The sequence below is a fragment of the Carassius carassius genome, chromosome 37 (assembly GCF_963082965.1).
Source record: "Carassius carassius chromosome 37, fCarCar2.1, whole genome shotgun sequence".
Classification (NCBI taxonomy): Eukaryota; Metazoa; Chordata; class Actinopteri; order Cypriniformes; family Cyprinidae; genus Carassius; species Carassius carassius.
In genome coordinates this window covers 19,708,274-19,726,694 of record NC_081791.1, presented here as the reverse complement: position 1 = coordinate 19,726,694, position 18,421 = coordinate 19,708,274, and the positions used below count along the sequence as shown (strand labels likewise).

The 18,421-nt window shown below is 35.4% G+C and overlaps 1 protein-coding gene across 1 annotated transcript in view; it reads left to right on the top strand.

The window, feature by feature from the left end:
• The first annotated feature begins 3,701 nt into the window (after positions 1-3,701).
• The window catches only part of LOC132118678 (kinesin-like protein KIF1B), a 36,633-nt gene continuing 21,913 nt past the window's right edge, over positions 3,702-18,421 (top strand). The window contains exons 1-2 of the mRNA XM_059528641.1: positions 3,702-3,972; positions 6,184-6,328. Of these exons, the coding sequence (XP_059384624.1) occupies positions 6,223-6,328 (106 nt within the window). The 5' untranslated portion in view covers positions 3,702-3,972; positions 6,184-6,222. The remainder of the gene's footprint in view (positions 3,973-6,183; positions 6,329-18,421) is intronic.

The following is an 18,421-nucleotide window of genomic DNA, read 5'->3' as shown; positions in this document are numbered from 1 at the left end:
TTTTGATTTTGCATTTGTATGTCTGCAAACATACCAGTCTGAAAGGGTACGCAGTCTCACACCATAAAAGTTAAAGGGATAGTCCACCCAAAAATGAAAATCTGATGTTTATCTGCTTACCCGCAGGGCATCCAAGATGTAGGTGATTTTGTTTCTGCAGTGCAAACTGAGATTTTTAACCGAAATCATTGAAGTCTGTAATCTTATAATGGATGTGAAAGGGAATCACATTTTTTTCCCCCTCTGATTCACGCAATGTCCAAACTGTTAGAACTCTCCTGAACACGTCCTCCTATGCACATTCTCAAGCAGGCGTGTGAGGCGTCTAAACGCTTTACAGTTAAATAACAATATAAATACTGTTCCGTTTCTTGCATAGATCGATCGTCTTGTGTCTTTACACATCAATGTATTGTCACGAGCAACAGGGTTTACTTTGGTTTTGTTTGTGTGTGTTTTTTTTTTTGTTTGTTTTATTGTATATTTTAGAAGTGATTTCCCTTCACATCCATTATAAGACTGACAGACTGCAACGGTTTCAGTAAAAAATCTCAGTTTGTGTTCTACTGAAGAAACAAAGTCACCTACAGTACATCTTGGATGCCCTGCGGGTAAGCAGATAAATATCCCTTTAACAAATTTTGATATAAAGAAATTGTTTCCTGTTTTGTTTTCGTTGTCCTCATGAATGCATTTTAATGGTTCTGATGGTAAGGGAAAACATTGAGGAAAGGGGATCCATTTCATGTTTGTGAAGAATGTTGTTGAGTCACACCAGTATTTCCATTTTTACACTCAGTAGAATGACAAAACATTGGCTGTAGACATGCAGTTTACAGTTGAGTCACAAACCTGCTGTTTATTTTATACGAGGAATACAACATATTTTAAATAATCAAATTAAAATGCTCTAGACTGTCTTGTAGAAAATTCAATAGATGTTGGTGTAAATTGATGGAAACATACCAGTGGAGCATTAGATGGTGATTGACTCTGTATTAGAATTTTGTTGGTTTGCATAAAAAAATCTCATATGTACACCGTTTTGACTAAAATCTGAATCGGAGCTCAAATCCAGGAACAAAATCAAAGAATGTGAAGCTGTGTTGTAGCATGATCGTCATAAGAATGCCAGTACATCATGTTTTTTGTTCTGTTCTCCAACATTTTTTGGGTCATAAAGGTTTAGCATCTCTTGTTATTACTATTAACCCCATTTGTTGGACTTAAGCGTTAATGAAGAGTTTTTCCAGTGACTTAAAGGGTTTCTCTGTACAGGAATTTGCTTCCTTTGCTACCAAACTTCTTTTGGACCCAGCTCTTTGAACTGTAATAAATGGTAATGCACACACAATCACAACTGTTGCACTTCTTTTCACTCTTCCTTGATTAGTTTTGTTAAATTCATAATACACGTTTTGCAAAACATTGGCTAGTAGGGAGATTGTAATATTTAAGTTTATTAAATATAATTCAATGATTTTATAGATGTCAGTGTGTTTTTTGTGTAATTCTAGTTTGTGTGTGTATATATATATATATATATATATATGTATGTATGTATGTGTGTGTGTGTTAGTAATTTTATTTTAAAATGTTTATATTTCTAAAAAAATTCAGTTAAATGAAAATGAGATGCTGAAAAAACTATTGTTACTTAAATCTATCTGAAAGTTTATTTATTTTTGTTAAAAATTGATTTCAAGTAAAAATATTGTTTTTAAGTAGTAGTTATCTATAATACCCCGGAGCACAATTTAATCTAGCCACATTATAAAATAAATTAGAATCTTGTGGAAAAGTTCATTTATTTCAGTAATTCAACACCAATTGTGAAACTCGTGTATTAGATCAATTCAGTGCACACAGACTGAAGTAGTTTAAGTCTTTGGTTCTTTTAATTGTGATGATTTTGGCTTGCATTTAACAAAAACCCACCAATTCACTCTCAGCAAATTAGAACATGGTGACATGCCAATCAGCTAATCAACTCAAAACACCTGCAAAGGTTTCCTTAGCCTTCAAAATGGTCTCTCAGTTTGGTTCACTAGGCTACACAATCATGGGGAAGACTGCTGATCTGACAGTTGTCCAGAAGACATCAATGACACTCTTCACTTGGAGGGTAAGCCATTCATTGCCAAAGAAGCTGGCTGTTCACAGAGTGCTGTATCCAAGCATGTTAACAAAAAAAGTTGAGTGGAAGGAAAAAGATGCACAACCAACCTAGAGAACCACAGCCTTATGAGGATTGTCAAGCAAAATCGATTCAAGAATTTGAGCGAACTTCAAGGAATGGACTGAGGCTGGGGTCAATGCTTCAAGAGCCACTACACACGTCAAGAAGTTTGCTGAACCACAGACAATGTCAGAGGCGTCTTACCTGGGCTAAGAAGAACTGGACTGCTGCCCAGTGGTCCAAAGTCCTCTTTTCAGATGAGAGCAAGTTTTATATTTCATTTGGAAACCAAGGTCCAGAGTCCGGAGGAAGGGTGCGAAGCTCATAGTTGCTTGAAGTCCAGTGTTAAGTTTCCACAGTCTGTGATGATTTGGGGTGCAATGTCATCTGCTGGGGTTGGTCCATTGTGTTTTTTGTAAACCAAAGTCACTGCACCCGTTTACCAAGAAATTTTGGAGCACTTCATGCTTCCTTCCAGCTTTTTGAAGATGCTGATTTCATTTTCCAGCAGGATTTGGCACCTGCCCACACTGCCAAAAGCACCAAAAGTTGGTTAAATGACCATTGTGTTTGTGTGCTTGACTGGCCAGCAAACTCACCAGACCTGAACCCCAGAGAGAATCCATGGGCTATTGTCAAGAGGAAGAAGAGAAAAAGGACCAAAAAATGCAGATGAGCTGAAGGCCACTGTCAAAGAAACCTGGGCTTCCATATCATCTCAGCAGTGCCACAAACTGATCACCTCCATGCCACACCGAATTGAGACAGTAATTAAAGTAAAAGGAGCCCCTACCAAGTATTGAGTACATCATGAACATAATTTCCAGAAGGCCAACAATTCACAACAATTTTTTTTTATTGTTCTTATGAAGTATTCTAATTTGAGATCGTAAATCGGTGGGTTTTTGTTAAATGTATGCCAAAATCATCACAATTAAAAGAACCAAAAACTTAAACTACTTCAGTCTGTGTGCATTGAACTTATTTAATACACGAGTTTCACAATTTGAGTTGAATTACTGAAATTAACTTTTCCACGACATTCTAATTTACTGAGCTGCACCTGTAATGCGTGAAGGCATTTTAAATGTGGCATATTTTGAAGCAGCTTCTATTTGCCCTTTGAGAGATTGTTTTGAGAGATCTGATCATGACTATTTTAGAACATTAATAGTGTAATCCTATTTAGAATGAACACTGTGACGATCTCATTTAATTATACGGCAGCAATTTAGAATTCTAAAGTGTTTTTTATTTTTTATTCTTCAATTATAGGCTAGCCCTGTTATATCCATGTTTCTGCTAGGCGGCGCCCTTCACCTTTTTGTAGTCCGATGCCACGCCACAGCGGATTGTAAGCGACCCTGCAGTATTGCGTCACAGCTACCTAGGCCACGTTAGTTTTTAGACCATTCTTATTGGTTACACGACTCATCGTTCACACAATACTTCATTCTTATTGGCCAGACGGCCCGTCATTCACGTTGTTGACAGGCCAGTTGACGTAATCATTTCAGTAAATCAAGGCATTCATCCATAACCTAAACCTGCGAGACTACCATCCAACGACACTAGCATCAGCCTAAACTAAAAACATCAGAAACGCAAGCATCTTGCGCGGCGCTGAGGAATGAAACGCAGCTATAATGGGTGTATATAACAAAAAAGGAACTATTAAAAACTTAACCGTCAGTCTTTTTTGATTTTTGCTGCTGGTTGTAGACGTCATTGGAGAATTGGCATCGTGCAGGATTTCTATGCTGTTTTAGCCGTCTACGTGTTGATATATAGCTGTAAGTGCCGTCTTTTCTTAAATATGATTGTAATAATTGTACATTTGCGTTTGGGCATATATCGCCCGAGTCGCGTTTGGGAATGCGAATGGATGTTTACCGAAATGTTTTGCTTGTTTTTGCAGCTGACCGCTTCAGCGATACTTAATTATGCTGTTATACACTTAATATTATTATCTTTTTACTGATAATTAAAAAAAAATGTTTAAAATGACAAAACCATAGGAGGGTTATGCAAAGAAAGTCCTCCGAATTAGTGATGGGAAGTTCGTACAATTCCACGAATCGGTTCTTTTGAACAGTACCGGCTCAGACATTTACTCCACATTTTCGTTCTGTCATCTCACTTATCGTTTTCGGCTGATAACTGATTACGAAAACGATTCTCGGTTGATCCAGTCAGAGTGTGAATTTTGATTCCAGAACCGCACGGACCTATTGTATTCGTGACCGAGTCGTTTGGAGAACCGGTTCCCTGCAGAGATCCGATTCAAAAGAACGATTTGTTCTCAAATCGGATATCGTTTCGCGAGACCAATAAAGGAGGCGGCATCATAAGATTACAATATAACCGTTAAATCAGTGATTTTTAGATTAAATAAACGTCTTGATTAGTTTTCTATCTCTGTAGCGGATATAAGTTCAGCTATGGCAACGCCGGATATGTTGTCAATATCTAGATAACGATCTAGATAACGTAAACGTTTTGCTATGTTGTTTTATTGTTTTCGTATCATTCGCTTCTATGAAAATAGATGGAAGAATAATTGTTTGTTCTTTCTCCTCCCTGAAGTAGACATACTTATGTTTTCTCAAGCAGATTGAATTTCATGGGCGTATGCCTTTAATTCAGTGAATGACTAGAAGGCCAAGGATTGAAAAATCATCTTGTTTTAGGTGTCATGTGATTGAATAGCGGACTGTTCATTGTTCTGTCACAATCAAGAGATTTGAGCTTCAAAAATAATATCTGCATTGTCCGATTCATTGTAATCGACAACCGGTCGCTAAAACCAATACTTAATAACATATGTCACGCCCATAAGTGATGTATGCATTTTTAAAGGAAACAGACAGGCGTTATGTGTCAGTGCATGGGCTTTGATATGTCCTGACGGTTGTGTGTTATTTAGTCAGATGTGTGTTTACTAGTGTAACATAGTGAGTGTGTGAATAGGCCCAGCTCTGCTGCTGCAGGCGAACAGCAGCCATGTTTATGAGTCCGTGAAGGAACCATCAAATATTCCTGATAATCTGTGTCTGTGTGCTGGATATTTATTAACCTTATGGAATTGCTTATAACCACCAGACAATTGATATCGTAAATGGGTTGTTGACATATAACAGAGAAGTTCTGGACATTTTTATGATAGATATTAAAATTTTTCTTACATTTTGCATACAAGAGAAAGTGTATATCCTGGTTCTGTGAAAACATTTCTTTCTTTATTTTTTTTCTCAATATATATTTTACTTTTGTTAAACATTCTGTTATACGACTGCTATACTATACACTTTAAATGCCCCTTTGAAGCATATAATATTCTATATTGTACATGATTTTGCTAAAAAAATATTTTTTGAAACCGCTTGAAATGTTAAGTCACCTGCCCAAATATTACCTGTGTTCCAAAAAATAAATAAATAGCATATGTGTTTTCTGTTCTGTAACATATTTGATCCATCAGGCTTTTATGGCCCATATAGTATGATATAGTGAATATATAGAGCTCAAACTCAAGGAGGGAACCCCCCCCCCCATCCCTGAAATTTACAAAAAAAAAGCCAAACCTTAGTAAAATATGCAGTTTGTTGCAGATGGTATATGGCCTAAATGTAAGATGAATTAATTGAAAAAAAGATTAATCAATTATAACAATTGAAAATAATGATTCAAATGTAATATCCAGTAATTGCAAGCAAATTGAAAAGTCGTTAAATATCATTGGTTGAAAGCTGTGGGAACCCTGTATCATGCTTTTCTTTTTTGTTTATTTTTGGCATGCTGTAATTTAAGAAAATTTTCTCAAATACCACGTAACTTCTAGCGTCTTTGCATAAATGATGTTATGGTGCATTCAGATCTCTTTGGAGGTCTTATTTACTCAATGGAATCAGATTAGATATTTCTGGATAACTTCAGTCAAATGTGTTCTTTTACCTTTAGCCTAATAGCTGTGGCACTGAAAAACATTCTGTTTCTTTTTGTAGGAGAACATTCTGTGGGTTTGAATCACAACAGCTTCAACCATGTCTGGCGCCTCCGTGAAAGTGGCTGTCAGAGTGCGGCCCTTCAACTCAAGAGAGACCAGCAAAGAATCAAAATGCATAATACAGATGCAAGGGAACTCCACCAGTAAGTATATACTTGTATCTGTGACTCTTATACTTTGTTTGATTTGCAAGCTTCTCCTATTTGGTCACCTGTCTCCAGCCAAGGTGGCTTAAGGAAATGAGATGCTCAGAGAGAAATAGTGTTGTAGTTTATTGGATATCTGCACCATGAGTGACCAAAAGGAAGAATAGAAGTGGAATTGATATTCTGTTTGAAACTAAAAGGAAAGAAGAGCTTCTCTGTGTGAAATCCCCTTCTTTTAGAAACATGAGAGAGAATTTCTACCTGAGGGACTTTAGTGTGATGAGTTGCTGAGTAAGAAGATACTGTGTGTCTTCAGCTCAGGTCTCTTGTTCTTCAGCTCAGCATTAGTTTAGTGGAAGAGTAAGAGAGAGCCAGTGAAAGGAAATGAGTTGATGTTATCGCCCATATTTTAGGTGTTATCATTATTGCAGCCTAATAAAAAAGAACATGTGACCACACATCAAAAAATCATGAAACCTTTGAATAAAATAGTTGAAACTCTGTCCTAAGAGGTTTAGGCTACATATCATTATGATGATACCATTTGACACATTTGATGGAAATAAAGGAATAAACAAATAGGTTCCCTGAGTGTAGGCCTAACTTTGCGTAGTGTATCAGATGTATTTTGGACAGCATATGGGTTGTTAATGTCCATTTGCAAGCAGTGAGTCATCGTGATTCATCGAGCTTTTCCTGAACAAGGTAACATTAGCCGATTGAGCATAAAAATAGTGGTGTGCTAATTCTTGAGATGCATTGGGAAAGAATCTGGACCTATGTCTCCTTTTAAATTGGAATGACAGCCTGTTAGTGATAAACCTTATGTCTAGGGGTTTTATATCTAAGGAAAGATGTATATTAATTAAATGTAAGAGTTGGAGCTTATGTTTGGATTTTAATTAAACTTTAAACCTGTTTTGGTTTTAATTAGAGCTGGGTATCAATGCACATTTCCTGATTCGATTAATTTCACAAGCTTTTATTTTTGTTCTGATTTTGATGAGATAATTCTAACATACTCTGCTGTTCAAACGTTTGGGATTTGGAAATATTTTTTAAAATGTTTTGTAAGGAGTATCTTATGCTCAACAAAGCTGCATTTGGTCAAAAATGCAGTAAAAACTAGGGATGCACAATTTTTGCAGATATCCGATATGCCGATGTTTTTCAACTCATTTTGACTGATAGCCGATGTCAATACCGATATATTTTCTTCTGTTTGGAAACAACACCAAAGCCCCTTTCAAACTGCAAGTTGGTCCCGGAAAATTGCTGGAGTGCCTTCTGTGTGAAGGCAAACACATCCCAAGATTGATTCTGGGTATGAGACTTAATAACATTGCCGGGTTCATTCCCGGAACAAGCTCTGCGTGAACAGAAGCCAGAACCAATGTAATAAAGGGTTTGTCGTAGTGATGATGACGCATGTTATCGTGCGACTCTTTTACCAGGTGTTTTGAAGGTAGATCGACGTTTGCAACGAAAAAATATTTGCAAACTGTAATGAAGCAGAGATCAGTTAGCTCTTCATTATCCACGCAGAAGCTGAGATCATTCGTTAGCTTAAGTGAAACAGAACACGTCACATTGTAATGTCACATGTGTTTATGGGATCTTTACGGGATGTGTGTGAACACACAGATTCTGGGAAATCACTGGCAGTGTGGATTAACCAAAATCTAATGATCCTGGAACAATTGCCGGGACACATTACCCGTGCATAATCTGGAATCTCAGTGTGAAAGGGGCTCAACTCTCACTTTTGCAGAAATTATAAATATATAAATATTTAGGTTAATTAAAAAAAAAGCTCATAATTCATTTAAAAAAATAAAATAAATCTGCATATATAAAATTATTTAATCCACAAGTGTCATTTTTTTTTTTTCGGATTCACGTGTAAGCTATAGTTTCTGACCTTTAAATCAAAACACACTCATGATTTTATGTCATTGATACTGCTTTATTTAGAAACACAAGTTTCTTAGTGATATGTTTATTTTACTTTCATTTTGTTAAAAGTAGGCCAAGAGCACCCCCATGTAAGTAGAATGCCTTACTGGACTAACATTAGCACCCGGGGGAGACCGGCCACTGCTGCTACTGCAGGAAGTAGTGACTGTTGACAGTCACACACCGAAGGCATCATCTTGCATGTGCATTCTCAAATTAAATGCAGCAATCCAAAACAGTGAAAGTTATTTCAAGAATGACCTCTTAGTTGCAAAACATATCTGCATAATTTTTCAAATTGGGCCAATGCCGATACTTGCATTTTAAGCCATTATCGGCCGATTCCGATATCGGTAAGATAATATCTAGTAAAAACAGTAATACTGTGAAATATCATTACAATTTGAATTTAATATATTTGAAAATTTAGTTTTTTTTGTTTTTGTTTTTCAGCATCATTACTAAAGTCTTTAAAGTGACAAATGATCCTTTAGAAATCATTCTATATGCTGATTTGGTGTTCAAGAAACCATTATTATTATTATTATCTAAAGTTTTAAAGAAGAGCATTTGTATATTTGATCAATTTGACGTTTCATTACCGAATAAAAGTATTAATTTCTTTTAATAAATCTTACTGATTCCAGACTTTTAAACAGTAGTGTACATTATAAAATGTACAGTTGAACTGCAGCTGTGCAGTTCCCTCATTACCTTCTGTGTGTTTAAATACCCGGTCTGTTCAGTTCTCCCTCGTCCATGATTGAATGAGAATGTGCATCTGAATGTAACTTAACCTAGTGTGAATGTCTATGTCAATGCTGTTATTTATTGTATTGTGAAGTTAATGTAATATAGTATATTGTCTTTTATTCTCCTTCGTTTTCTAGTAAACTCCTCATTTTGATCACCATCCTCCTCAAGCTCTTTAGTCTTTCGTTTAGCACACACCTATTTGTAACAATCAGATTACACCAGTTTTTTTTTATTCACTACATTTTTTAATCAGACTACGCTATTTGCCTGATATGTTTGTTTTTAATCATATAAATAAACTAGTTCATGATTCATTTATTTGCTACTGTACAGTAAACCCCGACATAGAGTAAAAGATCAATTTTGGTTTTGAAGAATGAATTAAAAAAAATGCTCAAACAAAGATTTTGATTAATTGGAAAATCAATATTTTATACCCAGTTGCAACATTCTGAAGCTAGAAAATCTTATGAAAGATGAGGCATTGGACATTCTTTTCAAATCGTGTTTAGCTGAAAGTTTTAATAGTGTGGTGTGTTAGTTGGTTTTTGGGGCAGTCAAAAACCAAAACTCTGCTAAGTTCCAGAGCCTTAACACATTCATTTTTTTAATAGTGGTATTATCTCCCCCTGAATGGTTAGTCTGTGAGAGCGATGCTTTTGTCATACCAAACACATCTTCATTTACATACTCATTATTTATCAATAGCTGGCCTAAAACCAGTGATAAACAAAGGGAACGTAGGGCATACAAGGTTATCTGAGAGAAAGCCAGAGCACACAGGGGGTTTCACAGGAAGTAGAGCTCAGAAACTGCAGTCACACAGCCCTCTGGCACACATGCGCAGACTGCGTACTGAAACCGGAGTGTGAGGTTGGCATTCAGCCCACCACCTTCATTAGGACACTACTGCAGATGGTATGCTGGGGATGTTGTCTTATTACAATGTTGAGCTGTCAGGGATGCTCATGACAAGTACATGACCTTAATGTTTGGTCCCAGAAGTGTTTCATTTGCTCTGGGTCGTGGTAATCAAGGTGATGTCAACTGCTTAGACTGCAGTGTTTAAGATGAACACCTGAACTCTTTGTTTTTCTTCTTCCTACTGAAGATGCTTTTAGGAAGGCGTGGATGAGTGGAACTTTTATAAAGAATATCTCTTTGGGTTTGTGAATTTAGTCTTTGCAACTTCAGGGATCGCATCTATGCACGAACAGCTTGTAACACTCCAAAGAGAAAGGAAAACTTGAAATTGTATTATATGACCCATTTAATGTTGTTTTGTTCCCACCGTTCTTGAAAATATTTTCTTTCCTGTTCCACAGATGAAATTCTTACCGGTGTGGAACAATATGAGGCTGAGTAAATGATGGCAGGATTTTCATTTTTATATGGAGGATGCCTTTAATTATTGCAAAAGAAATTTTAACTCCTTTTTGGTTTCTCTAAGAATTAATGAATTTCCAGAATTTTAAGAAAAACTCAAGCAACAATTGATAGCTTTCAGTCAAGTGACCGGCTCAAAAGACTCTGCAGCACAAAACTATCAATTTTCCATCTGTTTCACAGCTGCAAATATTTAGATCACCTCTCAAAAGAATAAAACAAAGCTATGTGAACAAAATACAAGTTTTGGCCATTTGCAGTCCATATTAAGCACCCGCAGCAATATTTCAATCATTAAACAGTGCGACAAACATTTTAAAGGCACTTAAAGTGCCTTAATATATTTAAAACAGTAATAATAAAAGATCAAATTCAGTAATCACTATATTAATGATGCATAGTTTACATTTGCAAGCAGATGAGGCCGGAATATAAACGCAATCTGCTTAATGGTTCAGTGTTTTCCTTATAATGGTTTTCTATGGGAAAACATTTAACGTGAAACTTTGCACATTGTGTTTATATTCTGGGTTCATATGGTTGCCTGTACAAAATATACATAATAAGGTGTATAGTGAATTTCATTACTTTTTAATGCAAACTGCGTAAAAATAACTGGCGGTCAGTGGAGCAGAGCTTCGTTTTGTCTCCCATGTGGATGTTCCTATGAGTGTGAAAACTATCATTTAGGTGTTTCTTAGTGTGTACTCAAACAGAAACTCCTGACATTGGGATTTTTTTTCTTTAGAAAGTTTTATCTAGGTGTTTTACACTTCAAAATAAAGTTTTGTCTATATACAACATTACCTAAGCAAGTTATAGCCATTTATTACAATATTGTTATAAGCGCTTTTCAGTGAAAAACAGGTCTATTTAGTTTGCTAATAATATAGATGTGTCCAAAAACATCTAGGGAATAAAGAAAAAGCAATCAGTGTTATAAAATAACAAAACAATAAAAAAGTGACTTTTTTTTTTCAGAGAAATATATTTTCAATCTGAGTTTCAACAACAAACAAAAACCATGTAGCTATTTAGTGAAAACGATTGCACAAATTGTCTTCTGCAACAAAAATACAGAAAAAGTGCAACAAAAAAAATAGTGCAAATTATCTTACTTTATCTTATTTACACAATAAACATAATATAAATGATTGATTTTTGGTTTAGTTTTTCAGAGAGTTCTCTCATGCAAATGTGTTATTTTGTTCATGCATGCATGCACCACAGACTTTACTTTCACTTTGCATTTGTTCAAATTTCCTATGAAAATCCTAATTGGTGGTTCAAAAGGTCATAACCTATGTTTATTGCTTGAATATTGGACCGTTTGAACTAATCTGGGCACGGTGATGGGACAAAGCATCAACAATCGTTCCTGTTTCGCTCAGAGGAACAAAATGCATTGGTTTGTTCTGACGAGTCAGTTTTGTCAAAATGTGATGATGTAATCATGTACACTACGGAGCCTCTGAATATCCAAATAAGACAAATGATTATGCGTTTTTTTGCCCTAAATCACTGCAGCGTCCGTTTATGAAGGACATAGGCTGTCAAACATACTCAACTATTAGCTAATCATAGCAGTGGGCGTTTACGTCCGAGTCTACAGTCCGCCACGCCTATTCAAACAGATCATTCCAATGAGCGGGGTTAAAAACAAGACAGAAAATAGACTTTTACCTCTAAATTATTATGTTTTTTTAATGTAAAAAATATGTAATTGTTTTACTGTTTTGAGTTAAAAGAATCTCTCTTAGAGTAGACTCAGAATCATTCAATATAAATAATTTTTGGGTTGAATTGGTACCAAAATTTACTATTATGATACTGTTACTGTGATTATAAAAGTATTATAAAAATACGTACGATTTTGTTCATACAACCCACTCTTAACATCTCAAACCATATGACAGAGCAGCTCAACCATCTTGTTGAAGAGAGGTGTGCTGATGCTTTTTAAAGCTTGGGATTTCCCCGGCTGATGATAAAACGAGCAAATAAATCAGACAGGCCAACAGTGAAATGGGGCCCAAGCTAAAACTAGACACTAGAATATCATAGAGGCTGCAGGATGGGATCATTTGACCAATTAGAAACCACAGTGGTCTAACAACCAAATAGAAGACCTTCACAACAGCTTTAAACTACATATGGAATTGCTGTTAGTATAAAGAAATGGTAGCTAATGCTACTCTGGCCTATTATTTTAGACCATTTCAGCTCTGCTGTGCATGTAGATGGAGTCATCCTGACAACAGACCCTTTGGGACCGTCAGTGCAGACATGGGAGGGGAAGAGTTGTCTGTAAAAGCTTTGCACTCTGAAATTGAGAGACAGAAGAGCTTTGATCGATTGAGAGAGAGAGAGAGAGAAGAGTGAGAGGAATTCATAGATTGCTGTGGTTCTTCTAACTCTGGGAAGGTCATCTTGCCATTGGGCTTTAAGTGCAGACAGAAACGATTGACCTGATTACAGATGTAATCCTGTGAGTGTGCCTTAGGTCACCTCACTGCTCCGTTAATCCCAGTGACCCTTGCAGGTGCATGGGGTGTCAACTCAAAATGTCACTTCTCCATGCACCATGCAGCTTGCAACTACACCTGCCACTAAATTTGGTAGATAAAGAAACGGAGTGATTCTAATGAAATTTTCTATTCGAGATCTACTTTCATTTTATTTTAAGATATTGTCATAAAATATTCATTGATCGGCTTTCCAGACATTTCTGATTTCTTCTGCCATTCTTTTTTGTGTCTTTGCATGTAGCTTTTTGCTTATAGCACATTTCTAGCTGCTCTTTTTAAAGTTTGCATGTCTATAGTTCTAGAGACCTTGATTTATGTGTGGATCTACTTATGGAGTTATATAATCCAAGTACAGTATAGTGCTGCTAATGAATGTGTAACTATGTAAGGTAGGCCTGTCGCCATTATTACATAATTGCCCCCTCAACCCTTCTAATAGTCATGATTTCATATAATCCTTTTATATTTCCAGTCTGGTGTATCTGTGTGGTGGAAATGTGAAAAACGTGCAAAGCATCATAGCCACGTGAATGTATAAAAAGGCTTCAACATATATTGTGAATGCATAGCATTTAGCTTTCTATTTTTATATTGGAATAATGTACAATTATTTTTCCATTAAAAGTAAAAAATGAAAATGTACTTTTACAATAAAAAAACAACAAACTACTACTACTACTACTAGTACTAATTATAATTATAATAATAATAATAATAATAGATATTATTATTTGGTCTCTATAGTTCTGTCTAATTATATACATTGGCTGGAGTATTGTTGTAAACATATTAATATTTAAAATGTTTTATTTATGGTAATCTATTATGTCATGATTGTTTTTTTTGTAATGATTAAGTGGTTTCATCCAGGAATGTGGCTTCAGGTTTTCTTATCTTTTTACTTGACAGTTCTGCTCTTTTTGTATGGTCTCATTTCTGCCCTTCTTGTCAGCTGTTTCCCATTTAGCTTCTGTTTTTGGTACCTCACACTGATGCTTGCAACGGAGAAAAGGTTAGATGTAGAACAGCTGTTGCAAACCATCACTGGTACACCGCAGTCTTTTACCAGCCGTCAAGTAGCTGACTGATGTCTTATTACATTTGTCTTCTTTATCATTCACCATCTGTAACTCTTAAATACTGGCTGTATCTCAAGACATAGTGAGGTTTCTTGCTGTCTGCTTCTTATCAGGGCAGCTGTCTGTATATGAAGAATTAATAGTGAACACCTGAGAATAAAAAAAAAAAAAAAAAAACTGAGAACAAATGTTTTTGATTTGAAAGACAAGACAGCTAAAGCTAAGTTGCTTCTAATGTTAGCATGTAGCTAAGCTAATGATGAAGTAATCCCAAATGTAGCACACAAAGTATATTTTAGAGAATGAAATATTTTTTTTCAGGAAAGTCACAATACTTCTAAATACATTTATGGCTTTTCCTTTGTCCCCATTTTTGACCTCATGTATACAATGATTATTGTTGAAGTAATCTTTGTATTCATGGGGTCAAAAATAGGGATGTGCAACAGTGATCGAGTACTCAAGTACTCGACCGCGACAACGATGATCGATCACATAAACGATGATCGAACTTTTTTATTTAAATTTTTTTTATTGGTTATGGCAGCAGCTCTGATTGGTTAGCTTCCCACTTGATGACTCAAAAGACGTAAGAAGACCGATAATCATGGCCTCAAAGTCACGTAGTGATGGCTGGCTTCCCTTTGAGAAGAATGATGAAAATACAGTTCAGGGTAAGCTGTGCAGCGCCAAGCTGTCACACAAATCTACAACAAATACAATGTGCTATCATCTAAAATTTGTACATAAAATATCTGGCGATAACAGTGCGGCAACATAGAAGAACATTGAATCACTTGCCGTAAGACCTAAATGCAACGCAGGCAGAACCGAGAAGACGACAAAGCTATTCGCTGAAATGGTGGTGAAAGAATTGCTGCCCATTAGTTTCAGGGACAGAGAAGGTTTAAAGTTTTCCTTAACTGTGGTGGAAGGTAAATGTGAATCAGTTTACAAAGCTAAGCATACTTGTCCAGTGGTACCTGGCTGTTCCTGCAACATCTGTTCCAGCGGAGTGAATTTATTCCACTAAATGTGAACAGGCTGCGCACTCGGCTCTCATCTGAGCACGTAGACCGACTTATCTTTTTGAATAGACATTTGAATGTTTCACTGGTCGTGGTAAATATAATATCCATTTTTTTTTAATAATATTATTATTTTAGTTTTGAGTTTTAGGCATAGTTAAAATATCTAGGCTATTTGGTCTCTGTTTTATACCTTATAATAGTTGTTTTGTTAAACTTTGGTGAACTTTTTTTCTTTATCTTTTAAAAACTAAGTTTCACCGCTGGATCAAAATATGCTGCTAAAGTTATACTGGAAGACAATGTTTTGTTAAAAAACAATTCAGTTGAATAAAGTAGCAAAAAAAGAAAAAGTATCTTTGTGTGTTAATTTTTAAATCACAGACAAATAATGAAATGGTCTTTATAAAATAAAAATGCATTGGATATATTTGTAGCCTAATTACATTAAACATATTCGTAGAGATGACGAAAATCAAAATTATTTGTTTGTCACAGTTTTTATCTTAAATATATTTTACATTTTATTCAATTATTTAGCAATAATCAGTGATTTCCATGCTGTTAAATAATATTTAAATAATATTTTGGTTGATCAGAAAGTGAAAATTGAATACAAAATATTAATTAAATATTGGAATACATAAAAAAAATAACGATAGTGACACTAATGTGAATTTATTGTACTTTCGTGTTTGTAAAGCGCAATCAGAGTTACACTTTCGGTCAAGTTCATATCTGCATCGGTTAATTCTTTTCAGATAAAAGTTGCAAGAGCTAGTCTACGTCTGATTAATTAACATGAACAACTATGCTGAAATCACTGCATATCAGTGATTCGTTTCATGCTCCTATAAGCAATGCCCGATAATGATATTGCTCTTAAATGTTTTATTTTTCTATTATTATTGTAATTATTTTATTACTGATGTTATAATAATGCAGCCGAGCTTTTTTGTCATATTTGTGGGCATAATTCAATTCATATATGGCTTCGAAAACGCGCAGGTGGTTTATGGAAAATAAAACTTAACTTAAAAATAAAACTTAATTACAACTATTACATTTAATAACGTAGATGAAAATATAGCACAAATCTGCCATACATTTATAATGAGAACTTTATAGGAATCTATAGTTAAATCTGTCCTTGCTCATCTTTCAGCACGCTGTCTCTCTCTCTCTCTCTCTGTCTAACGCATAACTTAGCATCCTATTGTGCTGATACAAGTTCTAATGTTACGTCTGATATGTATCTCAGTTATCTGTTTTATCATAGGATGTGTCATAGAATTAGCTTCCGTTTATTGGTATACTCTTCACCTCAGGCAGATATTTCTTGCTCCTTTATTAATAACATTGCTTGATCATAATCATAATCTAACCTGTCCTAATCATGTGTTCATGTTTTCATAGACAGATTTTGATGTCAGATTTTTTTTTTTTTTTTTTTTCATTTTCATAACAATCTTCAGATTTTTTCATTATATACATTATGGCCATAACCCCCCAAACAAGCCCCCCCCCACAAGCCCCATCCCCCATTTATCGATTAATCGTTTTTTAAACCTATCGATGATCGAAATGAGAAATTTCCCAAAATGCCCATCCCTAGTCAAAAATATGCTGGGTGTTTGAATTAGGATTAATGTGGAAGAGTGTAGGTCCTGTGATATACCCTCAAGTTTTCTACTGATGTACTGTGATCTGATTTTGTAATGTTTGTTCCACCACATTTTCATTTTCACATTTTAGGTTTTTTGAGAAGCAAATGTTTGTGATTGCATAAGCTGGGACTTTCTGACCAGCTGTAGAAACTAACAGGCTCATAAACACTTTAAGACCACAGCAGCATGGATGTCTGAAATGTGAGTGCCTCACATTTATAACATTTGAAACACTCACATAACTGTCATCACAGGTTTATTGGTTCTTCTAAGCTCTTGTATTTATAAAGTAAATTGACTTGCAAATGATTTGTAGGGCCCTATGAAATCAGTTTTATTTTTTCACAAACTCTCTCAGAAACATCCTTTAAGGCTTGTCAGTAATCGGACACTGTTATGATTGGCTAACCTAGTGCCTATGAAGATGTGTTGTAAAAATAATTTTTAGTACTAGTACAGTCATTAAGTAACATATTTCAGTCACAATTTCTTCAAGTTAAACTAAGACTTTTAGTTTGACAAGTGACCGTAAAGACATTTTACGCTTCTGTTTGTATTTGATATATTTTTCTCAAAAGAAAAGGTCAAATGCCCAATGAAGCGACTCCCAGGGCAGGTCCTGTGACTTTGTTCATCATATATTGAGGTGGCAAAGGCTGAAACTGCGCGTTTGAGCCACCCATTTACACATTCAGACAGACACGCAGAACATGCAGTATTCATATTTGCAGTTTAATATTCACAGACACTAGTCCATATCATTGTTTAATTCAAGATTACAGACCTACTTTTGATTTATTTTTCCAAATATTGGCAAATTAAATTTTATGACTGGATTCTGCAATTCTGTCTGAGGAAATCATAGGGTCATAGATAGGTAAAGATTTTGACATTAACATGTTACTTCTACTGCTGAAATACTTACACAGCACACACACACACAAATATTGAGTAAAATGCCACTTTTAGATTACCTAACTATTTTATATCAGTTGTTTCAGCGAAGGCAAGTTTATTTATAACAATTTCCCTACCCTGTGTATTCTGGGATTGTCTTTACCATGAAGGTTGCATTAGCATCAATGGTATTTTAGCAGAGACTGTTAATAAAAAAACTGTTAAGATTTCACAATTCACAGATGAATTTCTATGTAAATGCAGTGATCTTGTCATCCAGATATAATCTAATAACACTGGGGAGATTTGCTTGTACAGGAAGTCGGCTGTTTTCCATGTCATTCTGGTCTGTAATTACCTATAGTGTAGTGGAGCAGGGATGAGATGAGCCGGGGGGTGGGTGAGAGATCCAGCGGTGAGACTGGCAACAGCTTCAGTCACATGCAGAAGAGCGTGAGAGAGCCTTGTGCTTGGAACTTTCTCCTGCTATAAAGATATGGATGCACAGACAGCTGCAAAGAGGAAGAAATTAGGACACAAAAACAGTTCTCTATCCACATCACATGACTGAGAGTCATGTTTGCACCTCCTCCTTGTGGATGATAAGGGCAAGCTGTTCTATCATCTTACGCTTAGAATAAATCTACCTATGATGTAAAATGACTACTTTTTACTAATACTTTTTTTTTTTTTTACTTGTGTAATGTGACTTTTTGAATAAAATTAGATCAAATTGGATAAACTCATATTTAAATTTAAAATGTAAAAAAATGCTTTATAAAATGCTTATTTG